The 15,630-nt window shown below is 41.7% G+C and overlaps 2 protein-coding genes across 2 annotated transcripts; both read left to right on the forward strand.

Annotated features, from left to right (window-relative positions):
• Nucleotides 1-2,332: 2,332 nt before the first annotated feature.
• cd93 (CD93 molecule) lies at nt 2,333-5,101 on the forward strand. Its single transcript, XM_076978226.1, has one exon. The coding sequence runs from the start codon at nt 3,032-3,034 to the stop codon at nt 4,664-4,666; it is 1,635 nt and encodes a 544-aa protein (XP_076834341.1). The 5' UTR covers nt 2,333-3,031; the 3' UTR covers nt 4,667-5,101.
• Nucleotides 5,102-8,154: 3,053 nt separating this feature from the next.
• Nucleotides 8,155-13,060, forward strand: susd4 (sushi domain containing 4). The gene is made up of 9 exons (XM_076978227.1): nt 8,155-8,453; nt 8,852-9,016; nt 9,413-9,616; nt 10,003-10,176; nt 10,384-10,572; nt 10,911-11,102; nt 11,405-11,549; nt 11,625-12,010; nt 12,135-13,060. The coding sequence occupies exons 2-9, from the start codon at nt 8,887-8,889 to the stop codon at nt 12,170-12,172; spliced, it is 1,458 nt and encodes a 485-aa protein (XP_076834342.1). The 5' UTR covers nt 8,155-8,453; nt 8,852-8,886; the 3' UTR covers nt 12,173-13,060.
• The last annotated feature ends 2,570 nt before the right edge of the window (nt 13,061-15,630 follow it).

Raw genomic sequence — 15,630 nt, forward strand, 5'->3', positions numbered from 1 at the left:
CTGGACACTTTCAAAGGAGGCTGGTGCTTGGCCTCGTTGTTTCTCTTCTGTTAACTATGGTTATCTCTAAAGAAACATGTGCAGTCATCACTGCACTGCACAAATCTGGCCTAACAGGGAAGAGTATCGCAGCTAGAAAGATTGCACCTCAGTCAACAATGTATTGCACCATCAATAACTCCAAGGAGAGAGGTTCCATTGTTGCCAAAAAAGCTCCAGGGCACCCACGAAAGACCAGCAAGCGCCAGGACCGTCTCTTAAAAGTGTTTCAGCTGCGGGATCGGGCTACCAGCAGTGCAGAGCTTGCTCAGGAATGGCAGCAGGCAGGTGTGAGTGCATCTGCTCGCACTGTGAGGCGGAGACTCTTTGAGCAAGGCCTGGTCTCAAGGAGGGCTGCAAAGAAGCCACTTATCTCCAGAAAAAAACATCAGGGACAGACTGATATTCTGCAAAAGGTACAGGGAGTGGACTGCTGAGGACTGGGGTAAAGTCATTTTCTCTAATGAATCCCCTTTACGATTTTTGGGACATCTGGAAAACAGCTTGTTCGGAGAAGACGAGGTGAGCGCTACCACCAGTCTTGTCTCATGCCAACTGTTAAGCATTCTGAAACCATTCATGTGTGGGGTTGCTTCTCAGCCAAGGGAATCGGCTCTCTCTCAGTCTTGCCTAAAAACACAGCCATGAATAAAGAATGGTACCAGAATGTCCTCCGAGAGCAACTTCTCCCAACCATCCAAGAGCAGTTTGGTGATCAACAATGCCTTTTCCAGCATGATGGAGCACCTTGCTATAAAGCAAAGGTGATAACTAAATGGCTCAGGGAACAAAACAGAGATTTTGGGTCCATGGCCTGGAAACTCCCCAGATCTTAATCCCATTGAGAACTTGTGGTCAATCATCAAGAGACGGGTGAACAAACAAAAACCTACACATTTTGACAAAATGCAAGTATTGATTGTGCAAGAATGGACTGCTATCAGTCAGGATTTGGTCCAGAAGTTGATTGAGAGCATGCCACGGAGAATTACAGAGGTCCTGAAGAAGGGTCAACACTGCAAATATTGACTTGCTGCATTAACTCATTCTGACTGTCAATAAAACTTTTGTTACTCATGATTGCAATTATATTTCTGTATGTGATAAACATCTAACAAACATACATAAAAACCAGAGGGCAGCAGATCATGTGAAAATATAATATTTGTGTCATTCTCAACTTTTGGCCATGACTGTAGGGGGGAGGGCATGGAGAGAGGGGGAGATTCTAACTGAGGAGCAGACACACAGATAAGGGAATAAACCGAATGTCAGCGTGTTCTTACTGAGGGTCACAGACAAATCACAAATCCCCTTGTTGGTGAAAGATTTTAACTGCCCATCACATTAAAGTTTCAAAGGAGATTAATTTAGTTCATGAAGAAAACTGGCAATACATTTAAAACTATAGCAATGACATTTTAAAAGTTATGTTTGAAAAATGTTATGCATGGTAGCAATGGTAGTTTGTGCTTTCTAGCCTGGAGAGGGGGGTAATGCTACATAATTCGTCCACTTTATACTCATGTTTTCAGTTTATCGGGTTCTGTTTGTTCTGCTGGTACTATGACTTCTCTGAAAGGTGGTGAAAGTGCTCACTGAACAATGACTTCTAAAAATTAGCAATAAACTTCCAAACCTCAGACACTAGTTTTAGCCATATCACTCTGCAGTGTTTATGTAACTCCTTCTGAAAGGGAGTTCAACAGAAGATAGCGGACGGGTGGAGAACATACGAACACCGGGCCTTCCTCTGAGGAAAGGAGGGGTTCCTGCTCGGTTCGCGCTCTGCCAAGTCTTTCCATAGAGACCCAGGAAGGTGATAGACATGGCCTTAAAACAATAGTCACGTTTGCTCCTGAACACTGCGAAGGTTTACGTTCTCAGTAATATTCTTTGTTGCACCTGTAAAAATTGACCATAAAAGATGGATCAGCAAAGAACTGCAAATATTCTTGAAAATCGAGGCTAGACTAACATGTAAAATGCTCAAAATGGAGGATTACTAATATTTAGAAACTCTTACACCTGTTTTTGCACTCTACGGGTGTTCAATTTCAATGCTCGTGTATCACAAATGGTAGGAAATATCACATGGTTATAATGTATGGAAGATCTGCGCTGGTGACGTTAGAACATTTACTAGCTACACAGTGGAGGGGCCGCTTGGAGAATTTCCTGCCATTGAATTAGTAAGATGGGCCTGGCTCGTTGTACAAACACAGGATGTAAACCTCAGTCAGATTTATCTGCAGCCACCAGGCAGTATAAACATTGTGAAGGCCACAGGGCAACTTTATCAACGTGTACAGTCGTTGTAACCTCAGGATTCTCTAATGGAAGCCATGAACGTTTTTATCATTAGATTCAAAACAGTTTCTAACGATGCAGCTAACTAAAACAATCACTTTGAATTACTCTATTGGAGCAAGGTGTAACACGCTTTGTGGAACTGATGATTTTGGTTGAACTCAATAAGATTTGGAATCTCTTTATATATTTATTCCTTTGTGTTCGTTTGTACAAAGCCAAATCAAATTTTATATTGGTCATGTTATATTGGTCAAAGTATTTTACTTATACTCATAAATGAGGTGGTAATTTATCCTGCACGAATCTCACACACAAGGGGCTTTATATCAAATGGGGGGGTATTAAATTGATCTAAATGTTAGTATGAGCTCTCCTACACTAAGGCAGCATTTTGTCCCTCGTTGGTTTTCAGCTGCAGTGGTCATGAAATTTGAAAAAGGACTCAAAACAAAGAGCTCGCCCGGACAATTGTTTTTTGCTTCCAGGCAGGAACTTGCTTTGGGAAGAGGCAAAGAAACATGCTACTAAATATTATTTCCCCTCAGAAGTATTCACCAAACAGGATACGGCTGCTCGAGTAAGCCATTCGGTTTACGGCTGCACATCGCAGGCCTATTTCTGGACATCTTTTGGACTTGGAGATGAACTTAATATAACTTTATCTTTAAAAAGTTGCGTGATGATGCGCCTGCTACTTCTGACACTATACGCGCTCCTCGGTGATGGACGGATGAACGGCGCGTCTACCAGGTGCACGAACAACGCTTGCTTCACCTTTCATAAAGACAAAAAAACGTTTGAACAGGCGAGTCAATTTTGCGTGGACAACGGCGGACGTTTGATTACGATAAGAAACGATGTCGAATTAAGTGACGTGATGTCGATCGTTACGTTTCCAACAACGCTTCCGTACGAGGACAAAATCTGGATAGGACTAAAGTTGTCAAAAGGGAACTGTGTTATCAGCGGTGAGAGTTTGCATGGCTTTAAATGGACCTCGGATGGTCCGGACTCATCGTATTCTAACTGGAACAAGGAACCCAGAAGCACGTGCACAGAAGAGCGCTGCGTTTCCATTTACTCAAATGAACTCAAATGGAGAGACGGGTCGTGTAAAGACGGTGCGTTTTATGTGTGTAAATTTAATTTCAAGGGCATGTGCAAACCTTTGTCGCTAGCTGGACCGGGGGAAATTAATTATACTCTCCCATTCTCAAAGCTGGTTCAACAAGATAATGGACTGAGCATGTTGCCCTTTGGCACGTTTGCTGACATAAGCTGCGTGGATACTGACGAGCGCCCTTTCTTGCTGTGTAAAAACACGGGAGCCGGTTTTGGTTGGGAAATACCGGGACCTTTTTGCGATTCTGGAAAAAGACGCTGCAGAAATAATAACGGAGGCTGCGATCACATTTGTTCTGAGAACGAAGGAAAGGGGGTCCGGTGTCAATGCAAGGAGGGATATTACCTCGGCGAGGATCAAATCAGGTGCTTCCCGCGGGATAACTGCCATAATTCCCAGTGCGAATATATGTGCCAACCCACATCGACTGGATTTTCATGCGTATGTCCAGAAGGCTTTCGTCTGGCCGCAAACCAAATTAGTTGTGTAGACGTGGATGAATGTCGTCAAAAAGTCTGTGATGGCCACATATGTCACAACAATCAAGGTAGCTATAAGTGTGAATGTAAGAAAGGGTTTAGAGACGTTACCGGCATCTGCGAGGATATTGATGAATGCTCTGAATCTATATGTAAACCTAACGCAAACTGTCTGAATACGGAAGGGTCATTCGCCTGCTACTGCGCCCCGGGTTTCAGGGAATCAGATAATGGTGAGAAATGTACAGATGTTGATGAATGTCTCAATTCTCCTTGTGCAGATAAGTGCATTAATACAATCGGTAGCTACACGTGCTCTTGTGGCAAGAACCATCGTTTAGCTGAGAACGGAATTAGTTGTATTCCCGACCAAAACCACATCTTTCACATTTACACTTCAAAAGAACCAGTAGTAGTAAGTCAAGTATTTGATGAGTCACCGGATACTACAATAGTTGCCCGTCTTCCTAAAGAGACAACTACTAAAATGGCTAGTGGTGTGCACAAGGACAGTTCACATGGACCGTTTTGGGTTTGGGTGTGTGTTTTGGGCTCAGTCATTCTCCTGCTCCTTCTAATTGCACTCACGATTATCTCAGTACATCGCTGGCGTCGGTCGCGGAAAGACGCAAAGAAGAAAAATGCCACTACGGACGGATACTGCTGGGTGTCCTCTGGATTCACGGTTCAAGTGGAATCAGAACAGAACTGAATTTATTAAAGTGATGTAGACTACGTCAGGTCTACCGTCGTTAGCCTGGAGATAAATTTAAGCACTCTGTTTTATTTGGGGAGGCTAATTATTGCATATAATTGCTTGTATTTTGTATTCAAATGTCATTGTAAATAAATAAGTTTATTTCAAGCATATAGACATCATTAACTTTCAGCACTGTGGTTACGCATCTTCAACACACTGTCAATGCCGAATAATTGGCCGACTTCAGTGAACTAACAAATCAAGACGTTGATCAAATCTAAAATAAAATAAAAAATCTTTGTATATACATACATGATGTATGCTCATATATCAACCCGTAGGAACAATATGGACGACTTTAACATCACCTTCAATGCATCATTGTTGAAGCTGGTTAGGATGGGAACCCCTCTCGGTCTGCTAAATCGGTGCTTGAAGGAAGGGTTTCCAAAGATGTATCTAGTCTGCTGTATAACACAGTACAGAGACCCGTCCTTTTCTGAAGATGTTAACTGACTGATGATAACTTTAACTCAGCAGCTGCTCCATGTTTCAATGTAGGCCTACTCTTCAATTAAAGTGAAGTGCAAAATTAAGTGGTCACTCTGTGTATATTAAAGTGAATTAACATTTATCCTTTAGCTAAATAACCTGAAAAGTGTTTACATAGGCTAAAACTCCAGGAGACAGTAGACTAAATACAACACTAGTGCTTAAAAAGTGGTTGTAAGTGGTTAGCTATATAGACTAGGAGCAGCATACATACATAATCATGTAACCACTTAGTCTAGAATTTTATATAAAACTGCAATATAAGTAATTCGAGTTTTCAAACATTTGCACAGATGACTATGGGTTTCAGGGAAGCAAAAACACAGCAGGCAGTATTTTAAATCAATACCAAGGGGCAGGACTGTCGTTTTGTTCTAAAACCGAGTGCAATTATGGCTCATTCGGTCAGTTGTGATACAAAGCGCTGTGGGTGTTGATCCAATGTCACTTATTCCTACAAGGAATAGCTGACATTAGCCAGAAATGCCCAAGGTTCATGTAGGAGGGGTTTCCTTCCTCCTTCTAGTCCTCTCTTCTATTCTCCCCATTTTATGTTGAGAGGGACTGCCAGTGTTCAAAGGTTTGGACTTCACTCCTGCATTGTAGCTCGTACGTGAGGGCTGTGATAACTTTTATTTTATTTCATATTTACCGTCTCTATCAAGCTGTGAAGAATGGATTCCTACAGACAAGTCTTATTATGTGTCATTTTAATTCATTTACACGTAGGGCATACCCTACGCAGTGCATGCTCGGAAGATTTAAGAAAATGTACGAGTATCCAACGGATTCCAGGTGACTTCCAAGCTGCCCAGGACGAATGCGTAGCAAAGGGGGGAAGTTTAATGAAAGGACTTTCTAAGTATTCGAATGAAACGATTGCTGCATTGGTTAATAACACCTTTGGAAACTTTTGGATTGGCGAACTCCGCGAAGGAAAGTGTCTTACTCCTAATTCTGAAGTTGATTCTCAGGTACTTCTTCAAAGAGATGATGAGGTGGGCTGTTCTCCAAACTGCATTTCGGTTTCCAGTAACGGAATGTGGTACGAGCGACCATGCGACGACAGTTTGGACGGATTTTTATGTGACAATGTTCGGTGGGACAGCTGGCCATTGGATGAGACGTCGAAAGTCGTAATAGTCGCCCAAAAAGATTGCAGTTCAGGTCCTTGTGAAAACAGCTGCGAGAAGGTCCTTAGTGGTTACATGTGTTCTTGTTTTGAGGATTTCAGGCCGAGTAAAAAAGATCCTCGACACTGTGAGTTTTACTGTAAGTCCCACACGTGCTTACCGAAGTGTTATTTGATAGCATGCGATTGTCCTGAGGGTTTCGTGAAAGACGAGGGCAATTGCACGGACATAGACGAGTGTAAACCAAATCACAACTGCGCTCAAACGTGCATAAATACAATTGGGAGTTACACATGTTCATGCGATGAAGGTTTTCTGCTTGTAGATGGATCTAAATGTATTCCGAGAATTTCTAGCAGTCCAAAACAGGAGGTTGATGAGTCCTCTGAGTTTAGCCATGTGTCCACAGCCACCTCGGGGGAGTATGTGGGTCTCTCGGTCTTCCTTGTGGTGGCGCTCATTCTCCTGATAGTGCTAATATATTATTTACGCAAGCGTAGAAGTGCCCAGTCCGACGGTATTGTGAACGACACAGATGCTTAATCTCGGCAAGGACTCGATGTACAAGGACTTTGGTGCCATGGCAAAGTTAATAGCATTAATGTCCACTTGTTAATTAATTATTATAATTATAAAATCATAATTATTAATGTCCAAAAATAATTATACGTAGAAATAATGTGTGATCATCTCTAAATATTATTTTGTTTTATTGTTTAATGTTACATTTTTTGGGATTTTAAAAACCTGAAATAATTTTTAATGTATTTTTTGTTTGGTTAGCTATATATATATATATATAATGTGTGTGTGTGTGTGTGTGTGTGTGTGTGTGTGTGTGTGTGTGTGTGAGAGAGAGAGAGAGAGAGAGAGAGAGAGAGAGAGAGCTACATAGCTATATAACTATAATGGAATACTGTGTAAGCTTCGAAGGCTCTGATGCCTGTAATGATTTGTGTAACTGTGAAATGATGATATTTGTTTTAATAAGAAGAACACCATGCAGTGGTGTGCTAATTATGGGCTTTGTTTTACTATCTGCAAATTGTGCCTTCAAGTCCTGACATGTCATCAACACATAAATAACTACATGGATAAACGCTGAACAGCTGCTGGTTATAAAATTCCAACATTGAACAAGACATGTTTCCAAAGTTTGATGTTTGGCCTACAGTCAAAACTGCACCTTTGGAATCACAGATGCTGAAACAGCTGGAATGTGAAAGGTTCTTCACATATCTCTAGAGTCCTGGAGAGTTTGGGTTTGGGGGGGGGGGTGGCTTTAAATCAACAGATTCTCTGATCATGTTGCCAGTTATTATAAACATTACTCAGCCATTTGGTTTGCTTAGAAGGTATGTATGTATGCTGCTGCTCAACTTCACATAAAGTTTTTGTCTTTAATCATGAAGGATTAATTAAATGTGATTTATATGTAAATCTGAATGAAAACTACTGATTTGTTGGAATGTGATATGTGATATGTGGGTGAAAGAGAGCACGATGTGTGTCAAATGTAAACATGTTTGCATTAACATTATAGTTTTGTTCTATTTTAGCTCCCATCAGATGAGCTATCATTTCTTTCTGTAAAAAATACAATAAATGAATTATTTTGTCACCCTTTGTTTTATTAACAGTTTCATACTCGAGACATTCACCTATCAGCAGGAAACCACCTGTTTTTCAGCCTCTTTCCTGATTTAATTAAAATCATAGATTCCGACGAATAAAAACGAAAAGCCTGATTAAAGCAGAACTTAAACTTCTAAGACGTGCACGACGTCTTATTTTAAAATACTATCCTGTTCCATATTACCTGGTGTTCTATTTGCATATGAATGACGAATACAATCTTCTCTGTGTAAAGTTTTGCTCTAATGTGACTCCGGTGAATGCAAACGAAACAGTACTTTGACCTGAAGACTTCAATAATTCATCTCCCGTCACGAGGAAGCCTTACGTACGAACTAAAGTCTCGGTTTATTTTTCTGCTGAAGTCTAATCTAAGCAAGCAAAGAAAAATAAGTGGGCTCATATTCCGAAAAGTGATTATTTTTTTCTGCAACAACTAAAGTGGACAGTGAACCGATTCTCAAATCTCGACAAATTCGGTAAGTGTTCATTCTGTGAAGAAGGAAACCCGTGAGTACGGTGCTCAGATTCTCCCTGGGCTGCACCGACCTTGGTTAAAAACAAAGAGAGGTAGTATGGATCATAGAGGAGCAGGTGACGCATTTTTCTTCATCGAGCAGACTGTCCTACGTCCAAATAGGAAGAACACATCAACGTGCTGCTCCGGCCTGCCGTTCCAGCGAAATACATTATAAAGGATGAAGGATTAGGAGGCGCTGGCATATATGTCCTTTGTTTTTCTTACGCGTAGCCTACCATGGCGATTCATTTGTCATCTGCGCGGTGGCGAAGCGATACTCGTGGGCTGGTGACCCGCTGCACCGCACATTTACGGCGTTGACGTTTTACTAGCCTTCTGTTGTAATTGTAATTTCAGAGTACTGACGCCCGATGAATCTGACTCAGTGAAAGATGCATCAACATGCTGATAGACAAGGAAAGACATCTCCGTTTAACCGCATTGCTGTCTACGGCCAATTTCTTATGATATTCACCATCCCCCCTCTTCGACTGGTCACCGCCTTCCCGGACCCTACAATAGGTAAGAGGCATTATGCACTGAATGTAACAGAAACCCCGACACAGTCGTCCAGTCGTCACGAGGAAAAACAAGCCTTAGCTATACACATTAAGCAAGCTGTTATGCACAGTAATAGTAGTGCAATATTTCACTTGGTAGCATGTGGGTAGCATAAAGAGTGAATCATCACTATAGGTGAGTTTTAGAGAACTGCATAATCTCGTTTGTTTATATGTGGTTGTCTGGCCTTGTGCGTAGGTTACTCCAGTGCTCGCGCTCTGTATCTAGGAGAACCACATTGTCGCGCGCGCATGCCAGCATGTCCATCTGCGCATGTATTTCATGTTCGACTTTTGGTCAGCAGTTGTTAAACAGAATAACACACACACTCAAGTAACTGTGGTGTGCATTTTTCAGTAGAGCAGTTTTGCAGAGATCCGGGCGTTCCAGCGCATGGACGCAGAACACCAAGTTCTGGGGTCTTCTTTGAAGATGCAGTGGCCAGATTCTCTTGTGCTGAGGGATTCAAACTAAAGGGAACCGCAAAGATCACCTGTACACGCTTCCAAAATGGATCAGTAGGATGGAGACCAAGCCTTAAACCAGTGTGCCTTCCAGACGGTGTGTAAAAGTTACTTTAGAGGATACCGTTATAAAACAACAAGATAGTCTCTGATATTTACACACTCTCTGACCAAATGGGATTCAGTGATTAGCAACAAAATATATTTAATGTTCATTTTTATGGTTATTTGTGTTGCACTTGTGATCCTGCTACTTGATATTTCATAAAACCTGGAGGTGGGCTAAGTCTTACCCAGACCATAATAATACATAAAAGACAAACAACACTTAGATTTTGAAAACTGTGACCTCTGCTTTGGGGTTATGTTTGGTGTGTGAACAAGCTGCTTTATCGTGTTATCTTTAGGAGCAGAATCAATTAAACAGATATCTGGTTGTCTAAATTATTATTAACTCAATTCATTTAACCATGTAATTCATAGATTGTCTTCCTCCATACATTGAGGATGCCGATGTTGTTAATAAGACCTACAGACCTGGAGATAACCTTGCTATAAGCTGTCATGAGGGATTTCAGATCCGATACCCTGACATGGATAATATGGAGTCGGTATGCCAGGAGGGTGGAACATGGGACAATCAACCCACCTGTCAAGGTAGGATGGAATCAGACCATAACCATAAACAGGAGCATCCTTCATCCCACCAGACACCTTTCCTTGTCTTTTCAATAATGAATACCTAAGCAGATGAAATTGTCCCTAAGAAGCACTGCTTCACCTGAAACCACAGAGACAGGAGCCACATCCTCAGGGTTCTTCCTAGCTGTTCTTCTGATCCTTCCTCGGTGTCTGTTTTCTCAGGTTGCCTGCGGCCCCTGCTTCCTCCACACAGTTACATGAACATCTCTGAGATGGAGTTCTCTGTGCCAGTGGGTACACTGGTGCGCTACCAGTGTTTCCCTGGTTACAAGTTGGAGGGCTCAGAATTCCTGGAATGCATGTATAACCTTATATGGTCGGACGTGCCACCCCGGTGCCTTGATGTTGAAGGTGATCTGTCACAACTATGCTGATTTAATTAGGGAATTATCAAACAAGCTACTGCCTACATAAGTGAATGTAAATCTGGTTTCTCGTGTGACAGTTTTATATACTGTTTGTGTGGTAATGAGGGATCTTAGAGAAATCACTTTTGTAGATGACACGTATTGAAGATTTATAGAGTGGATTAATTGTAGATGCAATGTACAGAAGAGTTTTATGGTGGATTAATTGTGCACTGCATGGCTATAATTAGCTAACAGTCACAGTGATGTAAGACATGATCAAATGCAAAACACTTTGAGATGAGTACCTCAATCTAGCTTTCTTTCTTCATCTGTTCCCAGCATGTCCCTTACCTCTGATGGTGGAGCACGGAGATTACATGTGTCATCCAGAGCCGTGTAACCGCTACATACATGGAACTGTGGTAGAGTTCTACTGTGATCCTGGCTATTCGTTAGCCAATGATTACAAATATATCACCTGTCTCTATGGACAGTGGCTTCCTCAGGTGAAAATATACTGCATTCACGAAGGTAGGTCTAGTCACATGATGACTAAGATATGAAATGAATACAACTCTGTGTGTGTGTGTGTGTGTGTGTGTAAATAAGAGGTGATTAAGTATAATTAAATGTAAAAATGCATTTGTCTATATCTATATCTATAAATATAGTATAATACAGACAATGTATTTGAATTATATGAGTAAGCCTGATTAATGTTATGAATATAATATACTCTTATACATTAATATTAATGTACATCCGTCACAGTACTCGAGGCATAACCCTGTGTGGACAACCCCAGCCCATGTCTTCTTGTTCTGTTCCTCCAGACACAAGCTGGTCAGGCTTTCAGGAGTCCCTAGTGACGACATGGAAGGTGGTGTCTTTCACCGCCTCCAGTGTGCTGTTAGCCCTTCTCCTCGTGATCATGGCAAAGGTCTTCCATTTCAAATGCAAGATCCACCACAATGCCAGGTCAGTGGTTTATATAGAGTGAATGGAAATATATTTTAAAAATGCAATAACATCAATACGGTCGTCCTTTCTTAGTGAGGAGCGAGAGGACACCAGGGGTCCAAACGTCATCGTAGTGGATGGTGTCTCTGTGCCTCTCCCGTCCTACGAGGAAGCAGTCAGTGGCCCAAATTACCAGCCACCGCACATGCCGTCTCCTGCCGGTCCGGGAAGTGGTCAGCACTCAGAGGAACAAGACCCCCCTTCATACCCGGGACACGCCGAAAGTCCGAGCGACGCTCTGCTGGATATCGGAGAGGGAGACTCGTGTGACAGCATCTCAGAGACATCCGAGCATCTTCGAGCAACACATCCGTCGTCATCGCATGCTGTGGGGCTGAGCAACACGTCGGAGAAGACCAATGCGGTCACCTCCATGGAGGAGACCGCCTCCACAAGTCCAAGCATAGATATAGCAGATGGTAAGGAGGCTGCAGTCCCTTTGAACCCAACTGTTCTCATAGATACGCAATGTGTGGGGAGTTTACGGCATCTAACTGTGAACTGATCGTTGTGTCTCTGTGCCGTCTGACTGCTTCCCTTTAGAAATCCCTCTTGTGGAGGACGAAGAGGAGGACTGCTGACCCTGTAGATATCCACCATGGCATTTGTGTTTGCTCGCTGCTGTGTTTCGTCATTTTAGCACTCCACACTTTCATCACTTGATTTAACATGGGCCGGTTTCTCACACTGAATGGCTGGTCTTTGAAACAATCATAACATTAGCAGAATAAGGCAATAAGAGTCATGTTTGTAATTTCTCATGCTTTTACCATGGGAAAAGCTATGCACTCATTGTTGAACAAATTGTTTCAGTGTAAATCATTTATTATTTCTCAAAAATACAGCAGTTACCAAAGGGGAGACGCAAATTTATGTGGCATCTAGACATTCAACTGAATTATGTGTTTAACTGGATAACTTATTAAGTTTTTATTAAGCTACACTAGACTTCAAATACTACAAAACAAAAGATATATTAAAATAGAATACTTTTAAATCACAATATATCCGAACCTGTTTTAATACAGAAATGACAGATTGCAAAGTCTGCATTAAATTACATTTATAAATATTTGTCAATTATAATTAAATGTAATCCAATTATCAAATTTCATGTGTGTTTGCTGCTAATAATTCCAGGAAATATCATAATCTTAAATACAGGCTTTTGAAAAGCATTTAGCATCTTGTAAATCTTGTCAACTGAGAAGTTAGTTGTTTTGGAAAAACATACAAAGGGAGATTTTGTACAAGGGTTTAATAAATGTTAAAATCATGTCTAACATATGACAAAAACATGAAAGTGTTTATTCTGTATATGGACAAAACCCTTTTCTCTGGATTCAAGGCGTCATGTGAACTGAGCTAAATCCAGCCAAGTATGTGAACCTAGTCAACATTCTTTGTAATCTGAGATTCACAGAAATATACAGTAAGTTATATAAACATTCATTAAACACTATAATCTTCATTCCATTTTGTTTCCATTCATCACAGTCACTATTATTATGGGCCTCGCGGACAAAGTTCCATGAACCTCGACTCTGCAGAGTGGGGTTGTAGTGTCAGCGCAGGAAAGGCTGTCGTCTCCACAGCAGACCAGCACATCTTCACTTCTTCTCAGGTCCTCCCAGTGTGTCTGCCTGCCTGTCTGTGCTGTCCACCCCAGCTTCACACCTTCATTTCTCCCTCTGTGATGCAGCATAGGAGAACTGTGATTCTGTCTTCCTTCTCGTCATTCTTATCTAAGACCACGTGGTCTTTGGCTGTCACCTATAAATGATTAGCTTGGGGAATGGTGTTTGCTCACAATATTCTTTTCTAAGGGTTAGGGTTGGGCAGGGCCGGAGTGGGACACTTTTTCAGCCCGGGAGTTTCATGCCCAAATCCGGCCCAAAATTATTTTCCCCTCCCAATCGGCCCAAACTAGAGATTGACATGAGCCGGCCCATCGGGAATCCTCCCGAATCTCCCGATTAGCCACTCCGGCTCTGGGGTTGGGGTTAGATCACATTCAACTGGATTAAGTATTATACAAATTAACAGAAGATTTATAATGTTCACAATATAATTACTTAGCTATAATGTTTAGCTATACTAATTGTTACTTTTTCTTAGCATTGTTTTTTCCTTAACATTAACCACAACGTAATTAATTACAATAACTACAATTAAATACAAGCTAAAATGTTTAGATTTTTATATTCATATAATAATGTGTACAAGCTCTAATGTTTTTAACATTAGCATTAACTATCCAGTTTGCATGATGCAATTTGAGTAGCAAACACTATTCACTGGTCTAGGTCTGAGGTGAGTGAAAAAACCGATACCTAAATTAGAATCTCCCCGGAAAAATCCGATACCTAAATTAGAATTTGTTGTGCTTCACAATGACAGGACACGCTTTCTTTAGATGGTGTTACACCACTAGGTGGCAGAAGTGATTCAAAAAAGGACCTTTTTTGCACCGCAACTCCACGCGGGGGCAATCGTCATTTTTAATCATATTCTTAGGGCCATAACCACCATTATTTAGCCTGTACTAATAATACACATCACTTTCATCTTGGTTCTATATTTAATGCAGACACCACAAAGGCCTGTGTTCGATATTCAAATACAATAAACGAAACAAAGTATAGTCCCAGAGACGTGTGAACTGAAATTGCATGATGTTCTTCCTTTTTGAAAATTATCTTTCGTTCCTAAGGCAGGAATTTCACTGAGGGTTCTGCAAGAGATACACTCACCAACAAAGTAGTTATAATAATAAAAAAAAAACAATGTCCCTACAGAGATATTGAACTGTACTTTTTGTCCAACCTAATCAATCACATGTTGGCTTTGAAGGAAATGGCACCATTTTCCATTTCAGAAACGTGCTACGTCCTCGAATAGCTTTATATCAGTTACATTATTGACATGAAACATAGAGTGATGGCTCTACTTACAACATTGAACCAATCAATAGGGGACATCTTGCAGGTCATGCTATCTAAAGGGTATCTAAAGTGTAAAAAAAAAAACAGAAAAAAAAATTAATTAGCTAATTCTTTAAATAGTTAATAGACTATAGTCTATAGTCTAATTAGTCTATAATTATAGACTTATAATTATTCATAACAGTTATATTGCATGTGCACTTACTGGTGTCTTTGTCAAATGCAAGTGCGTTAAAGAAGATGGACTGATTAGATATGGGCCTATTAAAGAAAAGCAGACCTACACAGAGAAATTATGCATGGTACAATGCCCAAGTATGTCATGTTGTGAGACAGCCAGGGATGGGGTGCTTCGGACTGGTGGAGTGTGAGGTCGCACCTGTGAGTGATCACTATCTTTATGCTACCTTTTTACAAGTGCAGTCTGGAGGGAGATCAGACAGACCTGAGCTGAGGCAGCTGTGATGTGAGTCTGTTTGGATTGGCAGGGCGTCACTCACGACTCTGAGGTTTTGCTGGCGATGAAAGTAAGTAGTAAGAGGTTTGCTAGGAAGGGAGAATGCCTCCTTGAGACAGGAGGGGAGAATGCCTCCTTGAGACAGGAGGGGAGAATGCCTCCTTTAGACAGGAGGGGAGAATGCCTCCTTGAGACAGGAGGGGAGAATGCCTCCTTGAGACAGGAGGGGAGAATGCCTCCTTGAGACAGGAGGGGAGAATGCCTCCTTTAGACAGGAGGGGAGAATGCCTCCTTGAGACAGGAGGGGAGAATGCCTCCTTGAGACAGGAGGGGAGAATGCTTCCTTTAGACAGGAGGGGAGAATGCCTCCTTTAGACAGGAGGGGAGAATGCCTCCTTTAGACAGGAGGGGAGAATGCCTCCTTGAGACAGGAGGGGAGAATGCCTCCTTGAGACAGGAGGGGAGAATGCCTCCTTTAGACAGGAGGGGAGAATGCCTCCTTGAGACAGGAGGGGAGAATGCCTCCTTTAGACAGGAGGGGAGAATGCCTCCTTGAGACAGGAGGGGAGAATGCCTCCTTGAGACAGGAGGGGAGAATGCTTCCTTTAGACAGGAGGGGAGAATGCCTCCTTTAGAC

The sequence above is a fragment of the Brachyhypopomus gauderio genome, chromosome 17 (assembly GCF_052324685.1).
Source record: "Brachyhypopomus gauderio isolate BG-103 chromosome 17, BGAUD_0.2, whole genome shotgun sequence".
Classification (NCBI taxonomy): domain Eukaryota; kingdom Metazoa; phylum Chordata; class Actinopteri; order Gymnotiformes; family Hypopomidae; genus Brachyhypopomus; species Brachyhypopomus gauderio.